General features: G+C 48.3%; 2 protein-coding genes across 2 annotated transcripts in view; one reads left to right on the forward strand and one right to left on the reverse strand.

Moving 5' to 3' along the window:
- HABP2 (hyaluronan binding protein 2) overlaps positions 1 to 4,682 on the forward strand; it is a 33,747-nt gene extending 29,065 nt beyond the window's left edge. Inside the window, exons 11-13 of the mRNA XM_054581225.1 lie at positions 516 to 650; positions 2,019 to 2,164; positions 4,518 to 4,682. Coding sequence (XP_054437200.1) covers positions 516 to 650; positions 2,019 to 2,164; positions 4,518 to 4,682 — 446 coding nt within the window. The remainder of the gene's footprint in view (positions 1 to 515; positions 651 to 2,018; positions 2,165 to 4,517) is intronic.
- Positions 4,683 to 5,121: 439 nt separating this feature from the next.
- NRAP (nebulin related anchoring protein) overlaps positions 5,122 to 20,840 on the reverse strand; it is a 64,655-nt gene continuing 48,936 nt past the window's right edge. Inside the window, exons 33-42 of the mRNA XM_054581548.1 lie at positions 20,590 to 20,694; positions 20,140 to 20,247; positions 18,951 to 19,262; positions 14,078 to 14,182; positions 13,175 to 13,273; positions 11,817 to 11,921; positions 8,363 to 8,470; positions 6,884 to 7,195; positions 5,948 to 6,079; positions 5,122 to 5,370 (exon numbers count right to left, since the gene is read on the reverse strand). Coding sequence (XP_054437523.1) covers positions 5,266 to 5,370; positions 5,948 to 6,079; positions 6,884 to 7,195; positions 8,363 to 8,470; positions 11,817 to 11,921; positions 13,175 to 13,273; positions 14,078 to 14,182; positions 18,951 to 19,262; positions 20,140 to 20,247; positions 20,590 to 20,694 — 1,491 coding nt within the window. The 3' untranslated portion in view covers positions 5,122 to 5,265. The remainder of the gene's footprint in view (positions 5,371 to 5,947; positions 6,080 to 6,883; positions 7,196 to 8,362; positions 8,471 to 11,816; positions 11,922 to 13,174; positions 13,274 to 14,077; positions 14,183 to 18,950; positions 19,263 to 20,139; positions 20,248 to 20,589; positions 20,695 to 20,840) is intronic.

Here is a 20,840-nt window from a genome sequence, read left to right on the forward strand (position 1 = left end):
GCTAGGAACATTGCATTATGGAAAGAGCTCAGCCTTGAATCCCAGCTCGGCCGCTTTCTAGCCAGCTTTACCTCTCTTAACCTCAGTTTTCTCTTCTATAAAATGGGAAGACTGTCATACAACTCTGAGCTTCCTAGGTGTTAAGTGACATTTTGTGCATGTGTCCCCATGCTCACCTCTCACCTGGTAGGCAATGATGTACCTCAGCTGCTTACTGCTCAGTTTTCCATTCATTGTACCTCTCTCACTCTCTCTTCTTCCTCAATATATTTATTGTTCCTCTTAAACCCTGTTTTTTAAATCAATTAGATAATTTCTCAAACTCAACTATTATTTCTGGTATTACTGCCAGCCTTCCTCCCAGGTGGAAGTTAAAACAATGAAATGGTAGAGGAAGAAGTTTTTCAGACATTGGGAATGGGGGTTTTCTGCAACCCCCTTCTAATAAAGTGAAGCAGATGTTTCTTTGACAAAGAGGATAGCATCACCCATTCCCCCTTTCTCTCTCTACCTAGCTTTGCTCAAGCTAAAGCCAGTGAATGGTCACTGTGCTCTGGAATCCAAATATGTGAAGACTGTATGTTTGCCCGATGGTCCCTTTCCTTCTGGGACTGAGTGCCACATCTCTGGCTGGGGTGTTACAGAAACAGGTGAGTCTAGCCATGTATCTCCTTAGGTTCAGGTGAGTTGCTTTAACCAGAGTAGAAAGGGTCAAACTCAACTGCTGTTCTGAACCTAAAATCAGTGTTATATTCAACATGCCGTATCAAAAGAAAGAGATCTCCTCATCTCTCAAGCTCTAGTTGAGTCTCATCACTTCTAAGGAGTGTTCCCTGATCCCCACACCTGTCCTGGCTTCTGCCCCTGGATTCTTGCCTTCTGTCAAGCATTAAGACCTTTCACCTTCTCTAGGTGGACTGGAAAGAGGTTACACTGGAAAGAAGATGAATTGTGGAGTCAGATGTGTTAGATTCTTGGCTTTGTCACTTGGACATCTGAGTTTTAGTTTTCCAACAACCATACTTACCTCCTAGGTTTAGGATCATGACAACGGGAGAGAATAGAATTCTACAGAGATATTGATGAAGTCAGTCCCTCGAGAGTGGGGTCAGGTCTCAGTCATCTTTGCTTCTCCTACAGTGCATATTGATCTTAGTAGATGTTCCATAAAGTTCTGTTAAATCAGACTTTTGATTTGTCTCTAGGGTTTGGTCTTATCTAAGAAAGTTACCAAAGGGTAACTTTCCTTGTAGTACTGACAAGATTCTATTCTCTAATATGTGAAACTTAGAAGTAAATGTATCTTAAGTCTTTCTCAAATATTCAAGATGGATTTCTCTTCCGCACAAATTACATCCTTAATAATGGAAAGTGGGAATCACTTTAAATAAGCCTATATTCATTGGAGCAGACTGAGCAGGCTAGAGGTTCTTTAGAGGGGAAAATGTCTACTCTGGGAAGCAGGTGATGGAAATGATCAACCAGGGAAATTCATTCATCATTAAGCATTTTCTGATGGGGCAGGTCAGTTGGTTAGAGCATCGTCCTGATACATCAAGGTTGTGGGTTTGATCACCAGTCAAGGTACATGTAAGAATCAACCAATGAATGCACAAGTAAGTGGGCAACAAATTGATGTTTCAGACTCTCCCCTGTCACTTCCTCTTTCCCTCTCAAATCAATAAATTAAAAAGTAAATAAATAACTAAATTTTGTACATGCCAACCCTCTGCTAGTCACAGGAAATTTAAAACCCTCCCTGCCTTCGTGATCTCACGGTCTAGGTGGGGAAGGAGGGGAGAAATACATGACTCTGCTCTGCTGTGGTAAGCACAGCACTAAGGTCCATAAAGCTGTGGTGAAGGCTGCAGGCCAAGAGCCCCCGGCTTTGACAGATGAGGCTTCTCTGCCCATCTCCTGGAAAAATGCTTCCTTTTTGAGCTCAGGGCTCGTGGCTTCTGGTGGGCTGGGTGCCATCCTAATCCCCACAGTGACCACCTCTTTTCTCCACCCCACAGGGGAAGAGTCCCAACAGCTCCTGGATGCCAAAGTCAAGCTGATTGCCAACACTCTATGCAACTCACGCCAACTCTACAACTACATGATTGATGAGACCATGATCTGTGCGGGAAACCTTCAGAAGCCTGGGAGAGACACATGCCAGGTCAGAGACCCCCATGGCACTTGGAAGACAAGGGATTGGCAGGACCTTACATTGGGCACAGAGATGCCTTAGAGCCCTGGGCTGGAAGGCTGGCTCAGTAGCCCACCTGCCATAAAGCACAGGCACAGATGGGCATACTAGCCTCTGTCACATCTGAACCCATATCAATCCAGGATGAGTCAGCACAATAACCAGAGTGGTCACTTTGCCTGCATTTCTTAATTTAATTCTCATGACACTCTGGTCAATGGGATGTCATTATCACTGTCATCTCGGCCTATAGCACCAGGGTGGTAAGTGGGAAAGCAAGAATTCCATCAATCCCGGTCTGTGGACACCTAAGCCTCTGCCACTTTGCTCCACAGGGTTTAAATGTGAAGGAGGTGCTTCTGGCCACAGAGCTGGGCAGTGTGTCTGAAGTCCCAACAAACAGGGAACTTCCCAGAAGACAAGTAGCTAGGAGAAAAATGAGAAACCCAGAGAATTTACAATGTTAACTAATGAATCACTGAGATTTAAGTGTGCGTGCGTGATGTGTGCGTGTGTGTGTGTGTGTGTGTGTGTGTGTGTATAAGAGAGAGACTTAGCCCTAGCAAGCCGAGCCTCTCTGAACGGCTCCTCTGTGGCCACAGAGAACCTAGGCCCTGCCCAACATACCCCACAGTCTAGGACTTCTGAGAACCCCAAGCTGCTGAGGCCTGTGGTGACTCAGAGGCTGCTGGAGGGGCAGAGAGTGGTGGCTCTACTTACTGGTGCCAAAGTGACCCGAAGCCTCTGCCCCAAGTCAAAGCCCACTTCCCATAGTCCCTCTCCCTGGAGAGGTCACATCACACAGGAAATGGCCTTCCCAGACTCCCAGAGATACCCCAATTTAGAAAGTCCTGCTTATTGTCCTCATATGCCACCCACCTAGAAACCCCAGCATGGCCACATCCAAGTTCTAACTTCTCTCTGCAAAGGGACCCAACAATTACCTGCTGTCCTTGAGCCCACTTTGGGATGGATAATCATGGTTGTGGCTCTACTATATTTGGAAGGGGTCACCAATATCCACCTATGCAAAAGAGGGACACAGGCAGATAGATGTGTGCAATTTGCCCTAAGCCTCTGGAAAATGAGAAAGAAAACTTCTTTGATTCCTAGGAATTTTCAAGGGCTTCACTTGCAGGCTTTGGAAACAGACAGTCTCGGACATAAAACCTGGTGGTGTCCTTTACTTTGTGATGTTTATCCATCACCAAATGACTTAGTCAGCTCAGGCTGCTACAACAAAAGACGGGAGGACTTAAACCATGGAAATTTCTCACCATTCTGGAGGCTGGGAGCCTGAGATCCAGGGGCCAACATGGTCGGGTCCCAGCAAGAACCCACTGCTGGGTTGCAGACTGCCGACTTCGTGTTGTACCCTCACGTGGTGGGGGGAGGGAGCTCGCTCTCTGGGGTCCCTTTCACAAGGGCGTGAATCCCATGCTCTACCCTCACAGCCTATTCATCCCCCAAAGGCCATCCCATCACATTGGGGGTTAGGCTTCAATATATCAATTTGGGGGTCACAAAAACATTCAGTCTATCACATCGAAATAATTCTCCAATCTCAGGTGCCCAAAATATGAGATGGAAATAACATATCCATAAGATCATAAGGCTGTGGCTAACGAGATACCTCTAAAAAGCCTATCAACTGTAGTGTGTGAGCAGCAGTGTGTCGTTGAGAGCCATCATCTTCCTCACCACTTTGATTGGAGGTTGACTATAAACCAGGCACTATTCTATGTGCTTTACAAATATCAATCCTCCCAAGAACCCCATGCATGGGGGAGTGTTCTGTTGCTATCCACAGTTTACAATGTGGCTAGCAGGTGGTAGGCCTGACTTGGAACCCAGGAGGTCTAACCCTATAAGCCATGTTGACCGTCTAAGCCATGCTGCTTCTGAGCCCAGCCCAGCCCAGCCCACCCTATGTATGCCCTGTGGGTCCTGGAAGGGCTTTATTCAAACTGGACACTGGCCCCCAGGTCTCTACTGGAATGGAAGTCAAGGGCCCCTGAGACTCACAGTCATAATACCTGAGTTACCAACAGTCACGGCTGAGTCTGGATATAAGGGTGTGACCACAGTGCCGTGGCCCCAGCTTTGTGGCCCCTCAGCCAAGCCCTTGCTGAGTCAGCGGTGTGGGTTGGTATTTGCTTCTTTTCCTTCAGAGCCTTGTGTCTCGTGACTTATAGGTAGTGTCTTGTCATGGCTTTCCAGAGCAGCCCACCCCATCACCCGCTGGCATGCCCTCATAGGAGGCAGCGTGTCTCCTAATGGATTCAGACTCACAAAGGTGGACTCACACATCTTTTTCCTTTAGGGTGACTCTGGAGGCCCTCTGACCTGTGAGAAGGATGGGACCTACTATGTCTATGGGATAGTGAGCTGGGGCCAGGAATGTGGGAAGAAGCCAGGGGTTTACACCCGAGTTACCAAATTTCTGAATTGGATCAAAGCCACCATCCAAAGAGAGCAGAGCTTGTAAGGTGTCTCCAGAACCTCAGACAAGGCGAGGCCTTGTGGGCAGCAACAAACACCCCTTGGAGCCCCAGGATGCCACACAGCGAGGTGCCCATGCTCGAAGCAGAGACAATTACTGCTGGCCTGAGGCGTTTCAGACCAGCACCTCCACCATTTCATCAGGTTCCCTCCTGAGTCACCCAGGAACTGGCAGAATCAACCCAAAATATATATTGTTTGCTTCTTTTCAAACAATGGCACCTTCTACTGTTTGAAGAAAATCAGTGCTCACTGGCCACCTCCACCTCGGACCTTTGCAAATGTGCAGTTTCAGAATGCTTGGCATCAGTAGGAGTCACCTTGGCATCTTTGTTCCTCATCCCAGACACTCAAGGACCAAGACAGACCCAGCCATCTGCTTCTAGGTATTAGATAGGGGACCAAAAAACACAGCATTCTCTACCTGCTTTCACAGAGTTGTTATTTTAATAAAGGCAGATCAGGGCACTGGCTGGTGTGTTTACAGCTCGCCCAACCTAAGCATGTCTCTGGCGTGCACATTTCCTCTCCAGCGTCTCTTCTGAGAATCCTGGGTGGACACCACCTGCTCACAACAGCAAAGCCTTTCTCCTCTGGATGTGCAGGATCTCGGTGGCATCTGGGTTCACATCCCCCCTCTGATTATCTCCAGTCTCCATAACCTCTGCCCCTCTCTGCAGAAATCAAACATACCACCTTCAGTCAAAATGAAGCTTCCACCCTGCTCCCATAGGATAAGCTGTCTAAGACACCCCGGGAGCATTTAAAACATTCACCACCCCTTCCTTTTCCCCTCCACCACCCTCTCCCAGAAAAAGGATCCTCAAGGCAAGAATGAGGAAGAAGCAAAGCCGATCTCTCCTTTAGATGTGGTGTCTTTCTTCTGAACAAAGTCGGGTTCAAAATCCAGACTGTTGTAGCCAGCAAGTCCCTGACCCTTTCTGTGAATGTAATGAGCAAGCAGGCAGCCCAGCCTGGGCTGCCATGGCCCAGGATTGATGTAGCCCTGGCAGGTTCGTCTCTGCCAAACTAATGGCTGTGACTTCAGAGAAAACCCTGCAGGACATTTAACCCAGGTGTCATCTGCCTGGTCATCTCAGACCCATGAAATTAGACACCTTGCTCAAGATACATTTCATACTTCTTTAGAGCCAGCTGGCCTTTGGCCAAAAATAAAGTTTGAAAAGAGACAGTGAGCTTGTCTTTCCTCATGGTCTTGCACACCAGGGTAGTTTGCTCCTTGCTACTTACATAAGCCCCTTGAAGACCCAGGCCCCTTGCACTGGCCAGTTCTGCAGCCCGCCGAGCCATCTCCACTTTGTAGGAGCCAGGAGGGGTCCAACCAATACCTCTGGTCCGGTTCAAGTCTGATTTGTACTTGACCTTGGGGGAAAAAAAGGAGGAAGTAAGAGGGCAATGTCATCAGTTTTGGGGGTGGTTGGCCACAGCACGGAGAAGTTTAAAGGTGGCCGTAAGATGGAAAATGTGTTGTAGTCAGTAAAGCAAGGACAAGGGGTGCAAACTCATCTTAAGCAGGAGCTCCCTGACACTGAGGACCCGACCCAATGTGCTGTGAGCCTGGCCAGCTGTCGCTGTCCCTTGCATTTATGCCTTCAAGTGATGGGAGCAGCAATGGGGGCAGTGGATGGGGAGACCTGGTTCAAGTCTGAGCTCCTACCTTAACTTGCACTGTGGCCTAAGGGAAGTCACTTCCCTTCCCTGGGCTTCAGATTCTTCCGAGAGAGAAAAGTGCCAGGGATGGGTTGATAACTGCTAAGACCCCTTGGAAACAGTCTGGCATTGCAATCAAGAGCTTGGGCTCTCACACAAAACCAAATGGGGTTCATGTCCCAGGTCTGCCACTTATTGGCTATGGGATCTTTAGTAAGAAGTTACATAACTCCTCCGAGCCTCAGCTTCCTCATCTGTGAAATGGGGCAATAACAGGGTCATTGTGAGGACCAGATGACTCAATGCTTGTAAAGTATTTGGCACCACAGCCTGGCCCAGAGTAAGGACTGGATAAATGGCAGTTGTTATTATTTCTTCAGGAACGAATATATTAGATGTCTTGGGCTCTATCTCAGTCTGGCTCCTCCCAGAGATAAATGACTATGGGGTCATAGCCATCTTTTTGGAAGAGGCACCAAAGAAAGGGCATCGGCCAGGCAGGCAGGGGCAGCTCACATCACTCTGCAGCTGGTGGGCCTTCTGTGCGTGCTTCAGGCCTAGCTGCTCAGGGTCGCAGGTGGGCTGCGGCAGGGGCTGCCTGTAGCACACGTCGCTGGCCAGCTGCTGGCTCCTCTTGGCCTGGAGGAAGCCAGGCTGGTCTGGGCGGCTGTGGAACTGGGACCGACTCTTAGCAAAGTCCTTCTTGTACTCATTGTCGCTCTGGAGTTTGCCGACGCTGAGGAAATGCCTCATCCTTGGGTCATCATGGATGCTGCGGTACCCGATCTGCAGGCCCCTGTCCCGCAGGAAGGCCTCTTTGTACCGGAACTGCAGGTCAAAAGAGCAGAGGAGGTCATGGGTACCTACCCCACCCCCGCAGGATCCTCAGCAGGAATCCTCCAGTGGGTTAAGGGCACAGCTTTGGATTCAAGTAGACCTACCATCTGGACCTCCCTCTGCTACCTCCCTGCTGTGTGGCCGTGGGCCACTTATGGAGTCTATCGGAGCCCCAGTTTCCCCATCTGATAAAATAGATGAACCTATACCCTATAGGACATTGAGAAGGTTCCATGACATGAGGGATTAGTGTCATGTCTGGCACTGGGTGGTGGCTACTGGTACTGTTGCTATTGTGATTTATAATCCAACGGGAAGAGAAATACACCCATTCTTTCAGCAGCCACCCTTCCTCTGACTCTTTCTAGCTTTTAGGGACCCAGTCCAGTGCTCCTCAAAAGGACCGCATTCATTCTGGTTTGCTTTGTTCATATCCAGTCCACCAAAGCCAATATGTGGTCCTACCACATGTGGTCCTACCACATGTGATGACTGTGTAGTGGTACCATGTGCATTTTTAAACACCCTAACTGGCCTCCCCCTGCTCAAGAAGATGAGCCCACAGGTCACAGGCCTGGATGTCACATGTCTAATTGCTAAAAACCTTTCCAAATGCTTGCTCTCAATTTCTGTACCTATATCCTTGTGGACCAGTAACAAGTCATTCATGGATGATCACCTATCTAGTCAGGAGGCCTTCCTCTCCCATGATAACAGCTGCCATGGTTTGAACACCTGCTCTGTGCATGACCCTCTAAACCATCCTGTTTCCATTCCTACATCCATCCTAGGATACAAGTACTATATCCCTATTTCACAGATGTAGAAATTTGAGTTCAGAGAATTTAAGCAACGCGTCCAAGACCATGGAGCCAATTCCTAAGTGACTGAGCCAGGATCTGAGCTCACATCAGTCAAGGGGAAAAGCCCAATCTCTTTCTACCCCATCATACCGCGCATCAGCTAAGAGAAGTCCCTTTCCTGCAGATCAACAAATCCATCATGTGTTAACTGACTTCTAGAAAATAAGGCCTATTTTTTCTTTCCTTTGAAATACTCATTCAGTTTTGGTTCCTGATGGTTTGCCTTTCAACAGAACGAGGGAAACCAGAGTAAAACTTGTCAGTGGTAGAGGGAGAGAGAGAGATGGGGCCTTACATCACTGGCGATCTCCCTGGATGCCCGGGCAGTCTGGAACGGGATGGCATCCAGCCGGAAGTCATAGCCGCCAGCCCGAGTCTGTTCCCAAGAGTTTCTGTAGACTTTCTAGACAACAGAAACAAAGAAATGAAGAAAAGAGTGAGCAGGGAGTAACTCCGTGTCTGTGACGTCCTTGGTTCTCAGCAGGCTCAGTTTCTAAACACAAATCTTCACCTTTTTGGTGCCCAGAATGGCAGGGCCCCATGGCCCCACATCTCTCCTGGGACCTCCCCTGCTCTGGGACTGGTAGAGCTGGTCTCCAAGGGCTTCAGGTCTAGGTGCAACCTGAGCACCAGGCCCTACTCTTGGGGGTCATGGGGTCTGTGGGTCTGGCCCATTGGCCACATCCTGTTGGTATCAGAGCCCCCTGCCCCCTCCCCACTGTGTTGGCATTCACTTTCAGGGTCTCAGTTTTGCAGCTTCTAGATGCCAGAACTCGAAGTTTAAGGGCTCTGTGTCTTCCCACATGCTGAAAGTGCTATTCCTTGGGTCCTGGTACCCATGTGTTCATTAGCTCCACTGACTACCTTGGGCCCCCTCAGCTACCTTTGATACCATGTCTGCCCATCACTAGGAAGCATGCTGCATCCCACCTGCACCCTCCGTGCCTGCACTGAGTAAGGGATGGGTCTTCACCTAAATTAAACAGATTGTCAAGAGCCTGACTGAGTTCCCGACCCATGGATTTCACATCTTCCTCTTTTATCTTTCCCTTTTCAAGTTGTTCTCACACACCCTCTGGGAGTCTGGAATCACATTCCCTTTGTCCTCAGGTAGACCAACGAGGCATCAAAATCTCCTGTGCCCTCATGTAGCTAATATTTTTTTTCAAGACAAGGGGATGGCTCTGTGAAAGGAGTCATCTGGAGCTCCCAGTGGAGGATTTGTCCTTTATTCAGCCACAGAGAAGGCAGACAGCAGGAGAGGCACATCACCAGCGTTTGACAAAGTGACAGCCTCAAACTGTGCCAGTTGCTGGCTCATTCTGTGTCAGGGCGCCCTTACAGCCTCACTTTTGTCACTTGGAAATTGAGGTTTGAGGTCAAGGCCATGGCTCTGTTCTGCAGGGGACTGGGTGGGGGTGGGGGATTGAGCAAAGGAACAGTGGCAGGTAAAAAGATAAAAACCTCACCCTCCCCCGCAACTGGACCTGGAACTAGAGGGGACCACGAAGGGCTTGGGCCAAGCATGATGGATGTCATCATTTTCGTGTCCTGCTGCCCATCTTTTCTTGCATCTTGGCCTCCTACTCCATGATCTAATGCCACAAACCAGGAGCCAACTGCCTACTATGTTCAAAGGTCTTGAAATACGGAACCGATAATCACTGGAATAATCACCTAATTGGTGGATCTCCAACAGGGCCCAATGATTAGATTTACTGGGTCACTGTTGAGTTTTAGCAGATGGGACTGGGAGCCATATAGAAGGGAAGGGGTCTTCAGAAAATGACAGACCAACCATCCTCTTTAGCAATGTGCTTCCTGTTTTGGGTCATCCTACATGTATCTGAGTAGCCAATAGAGATGAAACCCTTATCGTTTCCTGGAGAGGGGATAGTCAGCGCCTTCCTAATGAGAGCCTGGACCACACCAGACCTGGGCTAGGTAATGCCACCAAGCTTTACTCAGCATCAGACTCCAATGCCACTCCACTTTGGTGTCCAAGGCACCCCAGCTTCCGATTCTCTGTGACTGAGGGTCAACCAGAGAGCGTGACCCAGATCAGGGTTCTCCCCAAGGCACCAGCTCCCTTTCTCCCGGTCACTTCACCCTGTATACTCTTAGCCTGATGGTCATCGCTTCTCCCTGAGTTTTTTATTCTGTGGAGGTTTTTGCCTTGCCACTGGGAGTCTTTAGATTCCGTAGGCTCTTTGATTTGGAACCCTGGGCGTTCCTCTTCTTTATCACAGTGGGCACAGTTTTGTCCTCATCCTCACACATTAGAGTCATTTGATTTTTAGTTATTTCGGCTGCCTTACACATCTCAATGGCTTTCTTTGCCCAGGAAGGTCACTTTCCCTCCACATCCTCTGCACAGAGCACTTGATCCAATTGTGCGTATTCTACACGCCCCCGAAGAAGTGCGCTTTCAAAAGAGGTGCATGAGTTCTCCATGTCCGCATGCCCTGGTAGCTAATTTCAGCTCTGGGACTCTACAGACTGGCATCCCTTGTGAGAGGAAAGATGCTTCTGCCTCCAGCCTGGGGTGGCTGTCCTCCTTAAGCTGGGCCCCACAGGGACTGGCAGTCTTATCCCCGTTTCCTGGGCTGTGTGGGCCTCCCATAGCCCCTCATGCGAAGCCTGGCCTCCCCCATCCTTGCAGCATTAATGAGACGGATGTTTTGTTCACACTCTGCTGAGGGGGAGGTCCCGCTTCCCCCGATGGAGGTCAGCCCACCAGAGCCGCTGTTCTAAAATTATCCCTCGCACATCCCTCAAAAGCCTCAAATGGTCATAATAACTCATATTTACAAAGCACCATTGCATTCACTGCGTGGGATCCCACAGGGCTTTACAAATGCAACAAACTAATATACACGCTAACTAGAAGGCGCCTCTTGCCAACCCCTGCAAGGCAGCCACCTCTGGGGTGAATGGTAGCAGCTGCTCATCTGCACGGAGCCCCAGGACACAATGGCCAGGCCAGGGAGGGAAGAATGGCCGGCTCTAGGAGGCCCGGCGCAGCCCCAGGCCGACACACTCAGCCTGTGTTATTCTGATCTGACAGCGTCTTTTGATTCTGCCGCCTCGCTACCTGTTATCCCAGGATCATAGCTTTGCTGGCCGAGCAGCCGCCTATTCTATTACAACCAGGGGCCTCCAACCCCTGCTAACAACAAGCCTGGGTTTAGGAAACAGCATCTTGGTTATGCACGCAAAGGGCACACATCCAAGGGGAAGTGAAGTGGTGGAGGCCGCAGCCCCACGCACAAAGGAGCGAATTCTATTTGGACCCGTTCAGCACAATGGCAGCCTCTTTCCAAACTGTGGGATGAGATAGCACCACTGCTTCTCCAGCGTCACCCTCTGAACGGCTATGGAGTGGTGTCCAAGAAACAAATGGAGCAGGTGTCTACACCTGCCCAGGCCAGGTTGCCTGGCCGTAACCCAGCATACGACTGAGGTCTTGGCCCCCACGTCCAGAACCAGAACTTGAGAGCTGAGAGGAACCACAGCTGTCATTAGCTCAGCTCCGCCCCCATTTTACAGTTGAGGAAACCGAGGCCCATCAGGGAAATTGACTTAAAGTCACATGGGCAGTTTGTCCCACTCTCAGTCCATTGTTCTTTCCGTCCCCAGTCCTCCTTCCCAGGACTTCTGTTTTTAACAAACAAAACCCAGTTTGGATACAAATAATTGGACAGAAAGAGGCACCAGCCCCACCCTCCATGAACAGCCAGCTCACTCACATCGCTCAGGTGCAGGGCGTTGAGGCGGGCTCTGGTGAAGTCGGGGTGGTCAGGGATCAGGGTGTATCTGTGCAGGGATTCCGCGTCTCCCGATCTGTACAGGCGCTGCAGGTAAGACAGGTCAATGTGGAACTACTCTTGCTGAATGCACAGGTGAGGAATAGGCTGATCTCCTCTCCTGTCCCTCCCTCCAAGTGCCCATGGTGGGCATAGAGCCCAGCCTACATGTGGAGAGGGTCCCTCAGATACCACCCACTGATGGGGGCCCACGTGGTCAAGGCCAGGTGGGATGGCTGCTTTATATGCGTCAAGATCTGCTCCAGATAGACCACCAGCTGGCATCCTGGTGGGCCACACCCATGTGCCTTACAAACAGTGTAAGAGGTGTGGACAATCAGGAGAATCTTTGCAGCTGAGCAATGTTCAAGCATCTCGCTAATAATAAGATGCCTCAATGCATTTGTTATTTAACAGTAATGAGAAGACACAGTACCTAATTAGTCTTTTCATTATAAAATACTTTAACATGTGTTCAGAAAATTAAAGTTTTCATAGTTATCTGGGTCCCAGAAAGACATCATTTTAAAACTCAGTATTTATCTTAGCTGCTATTTTTAGAGCAGTGGTTTAAGAAGTGCAAACAATTTTAAGATGTAGTGGAGTCTCATCTAGTTTTAGGGAGGAAAATTTAGTATTTAATAACCTGATACCTTCCCAAGTTTAACTTGGGCTTTGACAATGTGAAGAGTATAGCATTTGGATTCTGAGTGAGGATGGCACAACTTTGTCACCATGTGTACAGAGTTGAAACCTTTGACAATTTCAGAGAAATAATATTTAGCTTCCTATTCTTTGAAATAAATATAGGAGAGAGGAAATGGGGCTAACTCATACAGAGAGTAAAGCAGAAAGGAGCTTTTAATATAGCTGTTCTTTTCTTTTCTAACTGGGTTATGTGAATTACCATCTATCAACAATTAAGATGTATCTATCTAGTATCTGGTAAGGGATTGTCAATAATACTTAGTATTAGTATTGTTATGATTGTGAATCAAACCATAATAAGGGACATTTATTGAAGACCTACTATGTTCCAGGTACCTGTTAAAAACGTCACATACTTTTATTTATTTAATCCTCATTTAATTCACTTCCACTTGTGAAATGGTTGCTGTCTTTACCCTCCTTTCTAATAAAGGGACTGAGGTTAGAAGAGATTAAGTTACTGGCCCAAGATCATCCAGGCAGTAGACAGAACGTTTTCACCCACACCAACCCTATCCGGAGCCCATGTTGTTCCGCACTGGATTCACTACCCACTGCTGTGTGCCTGGGATGAGGGATGAGGACACACCCACCTCACTGCAGTGCACGTAGCTGTTCTTGGCATGAACCAGGTCCGGGGAGTCCACTACTGAGGTGAACTTGATACTGTCTGGTTTTTTGCGGTATTTGGTCTGTAAGAGGAAGGCAAAGATCCCCACATAACAATCGAACATTGTGCGTTTTTCTGGTTGCAGGTTCAGAAAACCCACCTAATCCGTCCCAAACATGCCAATGACATGATGGGGAAACAAGTCTGTCTTCTTGGTGTGCACATTAGCAAGAACACAAAAGAGACCCAGGTTGTATTTTATAGGTATTTACACTCCTGAAAAAAGGAGGCTTCAAAATACTAGAGCTTATCACAAGGAATTCAGTAAAGGGCAGGGTTGGGCATCAATGTGGCCTTGCTGGGACCCTACCCAAGCAAGTCTTATCGTCAAGAAGCTTGGGAAGGCAGTGTCACCCTGGAGGGGACCCAAGGGCAAGAATCCTCTACCATCAAAATGGTGGAGCTCAGTTAATGGCACTATCCCTGTGCAACTTTTAACACAATCTGTAATCACAGGACCCCTGCACACTGGACACTCTGAGAAAGCTCAGCAGGTGAGTGGCAATCTCTGTGCCTCGCCCCACCAAAACAATGGTCCAGACCATCGGACCATTCTATCACAGTTGTTCATCACATATCTATTGAGAACATTCTCATGCATCTTCCATCTTTCGCTGCCCAGTTTTGAATGAGTCTGTAACTCCCCAGGAAAGGATTCATATGGAGAAAAAGCTTTCTCCATTTTGGGATTTGGTTGCAAATGGCCCTGGAAGAACACTGGGGGTCCAATGGTCAGCGTCATGGGACCTCCATCCCATAGGCAGTTCCCTCTTTAGAAGGGAACTAAGGGTAGGCTGTAATCACGGCAGAGGCAGGTTGACAGTACCTCGCTGATGAGTTCTCCAGCCTTCTTTGCGCTCTCTATCTGTGGGGAGCTCAGCGCCAGCCATCCTGCGCCCTTCATGCCCATCAGGTCTGACTTGTAGCGCACCTGCGGAAAGAAGAGCCTTAGCTTTTATCAGGGGAGGGGCTCAGCCTGTTGGGGCATGTGTCAAAACGCTCCATCACAACCTTTCGACATCTTCGCTCAGAGTGCATTCTGCATGTCGGTAAGTCAAGTTGTTTGAAATCATGCGCTCTGCCAGGAATTAAATAACAGATCATACGTAAGATACAACCAGAGCCTGCCAGTGAACTGGCACGATTGGAGGCAGGGGGCAATGACCTACATGAATGACCACTCAAAGGAAGAGCCAAGACGTGCTCCAGCCCAAGCACTAGCCCCCGTGACTCTGGTTCATTCTGGCAGCCACGCAATTGACCAACAGCCTACATGGAAACATTTTACATTTCAGCTGATAAAAGTGCTTTGAGCTCAAGGTCAAACCTGCTGTGATTTGGACCAAATCACTTTACCAACAGGTGACTCAGTTTCCCTCTACAATGGCTGAAGTTCATAACAACCACTCTGAGAGTGTTCCTGGGCAAAAACCACTGTATCTGCTAGATTTTTTTTTCCTTGTTATAGTTTTGAGGGGAGAGGAGGGACCAATGAAAGCAGGACTCTAAAACTGAAACATACTTAGGTACAGCGCCTAATAGTGTATATGCCATTTTAATCTTTCGGTACCTCAGTTTACCCCCTCCTTCCACTGTTATTCATGATTTGCTTGATATTGCAAAAATAAGCTAACCCTTTCCATTTTTTTTTAATTGTAAGGATTCAGATGATTGAAAGTACAGCACCATTCCTGGGTGGAAATAAGTGGAGCTTTAAGACAATGGGGGGTTGGGGGGGTCTCCTAAAACCTTAAATCTTAGTGCTGTTCCTTGATCTGCCCAGCATCACCCTATGCTGAGACAGTCGCATGCCAGCTTTCCTTCTTCTCTTTATGAAAATTAGGCATTTTTAAAGATGGAAAAAGACTCTCCAAGGAAATCTAAATTTTGGATCTAAATGAAGTTGATAGCATTTCTCTCATTTAGATAGAAGCTCTGCTGTAACGCAAAATATCACTCCAGAAATCAGCCTTTCCGCCTTTTTAGTTCTCTTTCATTTCAGGATTCACAGTGCTCCTCTCAGCTGGCCTCAAAGAGGGTCCGTTTCTGATCTACTGTCTGCTGGTTAAGGCCCCTGTGCAAATTCGACTCTGCTCTCCAACTGGTGCCAGAGACATCACTCGGGTTCGGGAGCAGGTTTCAAAACCCCATGTCAGTAAGATTGCTTTTTAGACCGCGATCTTTCAGTCTACACCGGCAAAGCTTTTGCCTTCCACTCTGATAAAGAACAGAGAAAATTGGATAAATTTCTAAGTTAGGGAGAATAATCCTACAGGGCCTCTTCACAGCCGGGCCTTGCTCCTTTCATAAGCAAGATGAAGTGGGGAGCGCTCTTTCAACTCGCCTTTTGTTGAGCTGCACAGTACAATCGCAGGTAAGTCAGAAAGCAAGATGCGGGTTCCCCAAAGATCTGACTGCGCCCCAGACTCTCTTACAAATGGATGGTCTATTAATATTTCAGCTCCCAGCCCAGCTTTGACTATTCACGCAGACCCTGAAAACAACACGCCTGCCCCAGACTTCACGATAAAAAAAAAACGGGGGAGGGAGGAGGGGAGTCGAGAAGCAGCAGCTACCCAGAGACGGTTGCGAAGAAGGGATTCTAAGATAATAAGAGACCTTCTCAAGCTGCCCAGCTGAATCTAGCATCCCCAAGTGGCAGCCTCACGATTCTTCCTTGCACACAGCGAGGCCTGGAAGCCACCTGCAGATTCACACCTAGGGTATCCCGGTACCCCCATTTTGGAGCACTGTCTGGCAAATACACAAGCTGCGTATTTCGGTCCCTGATTTCTAACAGGCACATTAACGATAGCATCCAGGAGGTGGCCAGGGGAAGGGAATATTTGTCCTATTAATAAGAATCATTACAATCACTACCTTGCATACGCTGTGTATTGCTTTAGACTCATCCTGTTCTGTTCACACACCATCCTACAAAGGAAGGGGTCTTATTGCCATCTACAGGGCAATTTTGGTGTTCAGGAGGTTGTTCAGAGTCTCAGAAGAGCCACCGGCTGCTGTCCTCTGGGCATGCCACACAGAGAGCCCTCAAGAGAACCCTAATCCAGCCATCTGGGTGAGCCAAAGAGCGCTGAACCCGGAGTCAGGAGACAAGCGCCCCCCTTTGCCTCTTATTCGCTGTATGGTCTTGAGCAAGTCATTTTCCTGCCGGCTTGTGACCCTGGGCAAGTTACTGAAGATTATGGGTGTCTTAGTTGCTGTATCTTTAAAAATGGAAATAATACTAGTACCTATCTAGGTGTTAAAGGAGATAGTTGGTACAAAGTATTTAAACAAATGCCTGGCCCAGAGTAAGTGTTCCACACAGTATGGGGTCTACTGTCCATAGCATCTTAGAATCTAGACCCTGACTGAACAGACTTGAACTTTAAAACACAATGGGTGAAGCATAATAGGCAATTTAAAAATTAGGCAATAAATTCTCAGATATTAATGCATACCATGTTTCATAAAATGTCAGTGTAAGATAACCAATTACCATTTCTTGGGAAGGACTCTTCTTTTTAGACTGTTTTTCCTACCTCTTTTTTTTTTATGAAAATAACCTTTCTTTTCATAAATAAAAATGATATAAAATTGTAGATTGAGATACTATTTAGGTTTTTTTTTTCCTTTAGTAAAATAAAAATCTGACACTATGTTGATGCTGCCATGTTAAACAAGTTTACCACTGAAGCCTGAAACCTGAGATCCCCGACCAAGTTGAAAGTCTTTGCATTTCTGATGGAGAGATGGAAGCCTAGAAAGTAAAGGGACCGCTCAAGGACACACAGGCAGTAAGTGACGAAGCTGGGCTTGCAATGCACATCGCCAGACTCCCGCTCGGTCCCCCGCCCCTCCCCCAGATGGCCTCTTTATCTTTCTCAGGAGTCTGTCCCGTCCTCTCTCCTCCCAGAATGAGCCATTGACGAGAGCACCCAAGTCATGCTATGGACTCTTCTTGGGCACTGCAGGGTGGCCTTCTAGCACGTGGAAGGCCCTTTTGAGTGGGACTCGGGCGGTGCTTCAGGAACTACATCCCCTGTGTGGGGCCCGATGAATTCACCCTGCTCCACACTCAACTTGATGGCGAACGACGCAATATTGTAGTTCCAGGAGATTGTAATAATAACTAGATCATAGTCATTCAATTATTGTATCATAATTAATCCTCAATTATGCATTCAGAATACTCAGCCTGTACCACAGCTAAACTAAGGCGAGTCCTTGCCTGAGGGCAACCAGAATTGGGCGGCTTGGTGTAGAGAATGTGGTCAGAACTGCTAATACTTACTGGTGTGTTTCTATGGACCAGGCACTGTGCCGAGTGCTTCATACAGACCAGCTCTCAACTGAGAACTAGATTCTCAACTGGGTGCAACTTTGTCCCCCAGGTATTGTACGTTTGGCTGTATTTTAAGGCATTTTTGATTGTCCCGCTGGGGGTGGGGGACACTACTGGTATCTAGTGGGTAGAGGACAGGATAGGCCCCCGCGACAAAGATCCGTCCACCCCAATATGGATGATGAGGGTTAATGTGACAGCAGCCCCATGGGTTATGCTCTAAACTGACAGTGCTTTCCTCCTGGGCATGCACTGGCCCCCGAGAGCCCACGCGTTCAAGGCCCGTAAGTGCCGACCACGGGCACATTATGGCATTACCATCCCCCAGCTGAGGCTTGCAGGGGGCATGGAACCGACTCTACAGGCGCTGACTCCAGAACCTGTCACCGCGGCCTGGGCAGGCCTCCTGCCGCCACCAGCCTGCTGCGCGTTCTTGCTCAGGGGTGACCTGCTCTTTCTGGGCCTCAGCGTCTGCATCTGAGCTGTAGGAAGGATCACTCCCCCACAGGGAGCTCCCTCCGGGAGAGCAGAAAGGTAAAAAGGTGGGTTCTAGAGCCAGTCCCGCTTCGACACCCCCGGCGTGATCTCATCTCTAACACAGGAATAACAACTGTCCCTACCTCACAGCACAGTAGCGAGGGTGACGGTGACGGCAAGCAGTCAGTCAGTGTCAGCTACGGTGACAATGACTTTCCTATCATTGCCATCACTCCCACCATAAGCAATAGAGCCCCTCTTCTCATTCAGATGTGTCCCCTGCAAAGTCCTCCCCGCTCACCCACATGCCCCACTCTGGTGTCGAACATACTGAAGCTGCTGCTGCTCTGGGCCTTGACCTTTGAATTTGCTATTCTGTCTACTAAGTGCTCCATCCCTTCCTGTATCCCCTTTGCTCTTTGCTCAAACGTCACCTTTTCCATGACCTCCCATATTCAATCGCATGTGTGCAGGTACACACACACATTCACACCCTTCTCCCCCACTTCTCCACTTTGTCTTTCTCCACAGCAGGTGTCACCAGCTGGCATACTACATATTTTACTTATATTTTATCTCGCTCCCATATAATGGAAGCTCTGAGAGCACAGGAATTGTTGGCTCTTTCTTGGCTCCTTATTAACTATTGTATTCCCAGCACCTAGAATAATGCATGGTACATAGTAGGTGCTCAATAAATATTTGTTGCTTGATAGGTTAAGTAATTCCAACCTAAATCACATACAACGAGCAAGTCATTGTTGAGGGGAGGGTATGTCTGACAGGCTGAGGGAGGCACAGAGATTGTAAGTTATACCCAGGCTCAGTGGGAGGAAGGTCAGAGGCTGGTGTGTGACCCACAAGGCCATCCTACCTCACTCTGCAGGGCATGAGCTTTCTTGGCCCAGGCCATCTTCAGATCCTCGGGCAACGCTGTAAACTCATGGCACCATGTCCTGTAGTCATGATCGCTGGCCAAGGCCTGGGCCTTCCTGGCGTGGACCAGGTGCAGCATGTCCATGGGCAGGTGGTACTGGGCTTGGCTGTCTGCTGCCTCCCTCCTGTACTGATGCTCACTCTGCAGCTGGCCCATCCGCCGGCAGTGCTGGAGCCGGGGGTCATCGCTGACACTGCGGGGCCCAATCAGCTTCCCGCGCTCCTTCACAAAGTCATGTCTGTAGAGAAACTGCAAGGGGCGACCAGCCAGGTCAGGGGCCAGCATTCGGCCTGCTGAAATTCCATCTGCACATTTTCATTGCAGACCACAGAAAAATCACCCGTTCTTACACTAGGAGGTGATGATTATAAGAAAAACCACAGTGAGGTTGGCCTGAGAGCATGCTTCCTCCCCGAGGGATGAACAATTAAAACATCCCTCCATCCTTCCTTTCTAATTACAACCAGATCCTCAGAACCAAAGCAAGAGCCCCTCTCCCGATTCATGTCCTGTGGCCAAGAGGAATTCATCAAAAAGGGTAAAAAGAAACATATACTATATCCATTCCCACTTGGCAAAACATTAAACCCAAAAGACAGGATCCATTTATTTGAAGTCCACATTTTCTGTGATTTGTTTGCAGGAAAGAGAAAGTCACCTTCATGTCCCAAAGCTACGGATGCTATCAGCAGAGTGGCTGAACACAGCCGGCAAATCCTAACACCAACATGTAAAACTACAGAGAGGCAGCTGTGAGATATGTTAGGGCTGCATTAGAATTTCTATTGCGAGTTTTCTTTCTAATTCTGGGTGGAGTTAGAAAACAGGCAGTTCACACGTTTGGGGGGGGGGGTGCGGGGGATGGTTGCCTAGACATTGCAATTAAAAACAAATCGTCACCTGCTTCCTGCCAGATACCTTTGCCTGAATTACGCTTCTGATGAACAAAAGCTTTCTTCCCCTCCCTCCGTAAAGAATCTCATTTAGAACTAATATATTCTGCAGGCGACATCCTGTCTCACATGGTGATAGATTTGCTTTAATTCAGGAAAACCAGCCGTAGACATTGTTTTACATGAAGTTAACAGAAATTAGGCAAGATGGAAGGTCATATCATTCAACTCACATCACTGGCTATATCTCCAGAGACCCGAGCAGCCTGGAAGGGAAGCGCGTCTATTGTCAGCTTGTAGCCTTGAGCACGGAGATTATGCCAAGACTCCTTGTATTTTGCCTACAATAGAAACACATGTAGATTTTCTTTAAAAAAAAAAATTACATGAATCCACGAACAAAGGCTTCCCCTTTTGTTTTGTAGTACAGTGTTCCAGAATCGATCTCTGACAAGCAAAAGCTTTCTATTTTGCAAAGAAAATCTCATTAGCACACCCGCCATAACGGGCTCTGACATGTTAGGTATGCAACACATTTGTGAAAAGGGATATTTAACATGAGCATCTAACAGACACATTTTTTTAAAAGTTTCTGTGAATGCCAGAAGGGTCACTATTACATCCCACTACAGACATACGTGGCTTTGGAATGTGCTTGAACTTCAGAAACAAGAAAGGCTTACGTCACTCAGGTTGGCCGCGTTCGTTTTCGCTCGAACAAACTCAGGCAGACCTAGAGTCATTGTGTACTGGTGCCTTGCATCCTCCCCGGCTGCTTTATAGAGGCGCTGGGCAAAAAGAAAAAAAGCAAGATAAGTGCTGTGCATTCTGCAGGGTTGGAGGACCCTTCCGCATTGGCAATCAGGAAACACGTCCGTAAAAGGCCATTCGCTGTGTCCTGGGTACACCCTGAGTCTAGAGGAAGATATTTCTC

This window comes from Pteronotus mesoamericanus, unplaced genomic scaffold, assembly GCF_021234165.1.
Source record: "Pteronotus mesoamericanus isolate MK-2021 breed Mesoamerican mustached bat unplaced genomic scaffold, CSHL_Meso_final contig_657, whole genome shotgun sequence".
Lineage (NCBI taxonomy): Eukaryota > Metazoa > Chordata > Mammalia > Chiroptera > Mormoopidae > Pteronotus > Pteronotus mesoamericanus.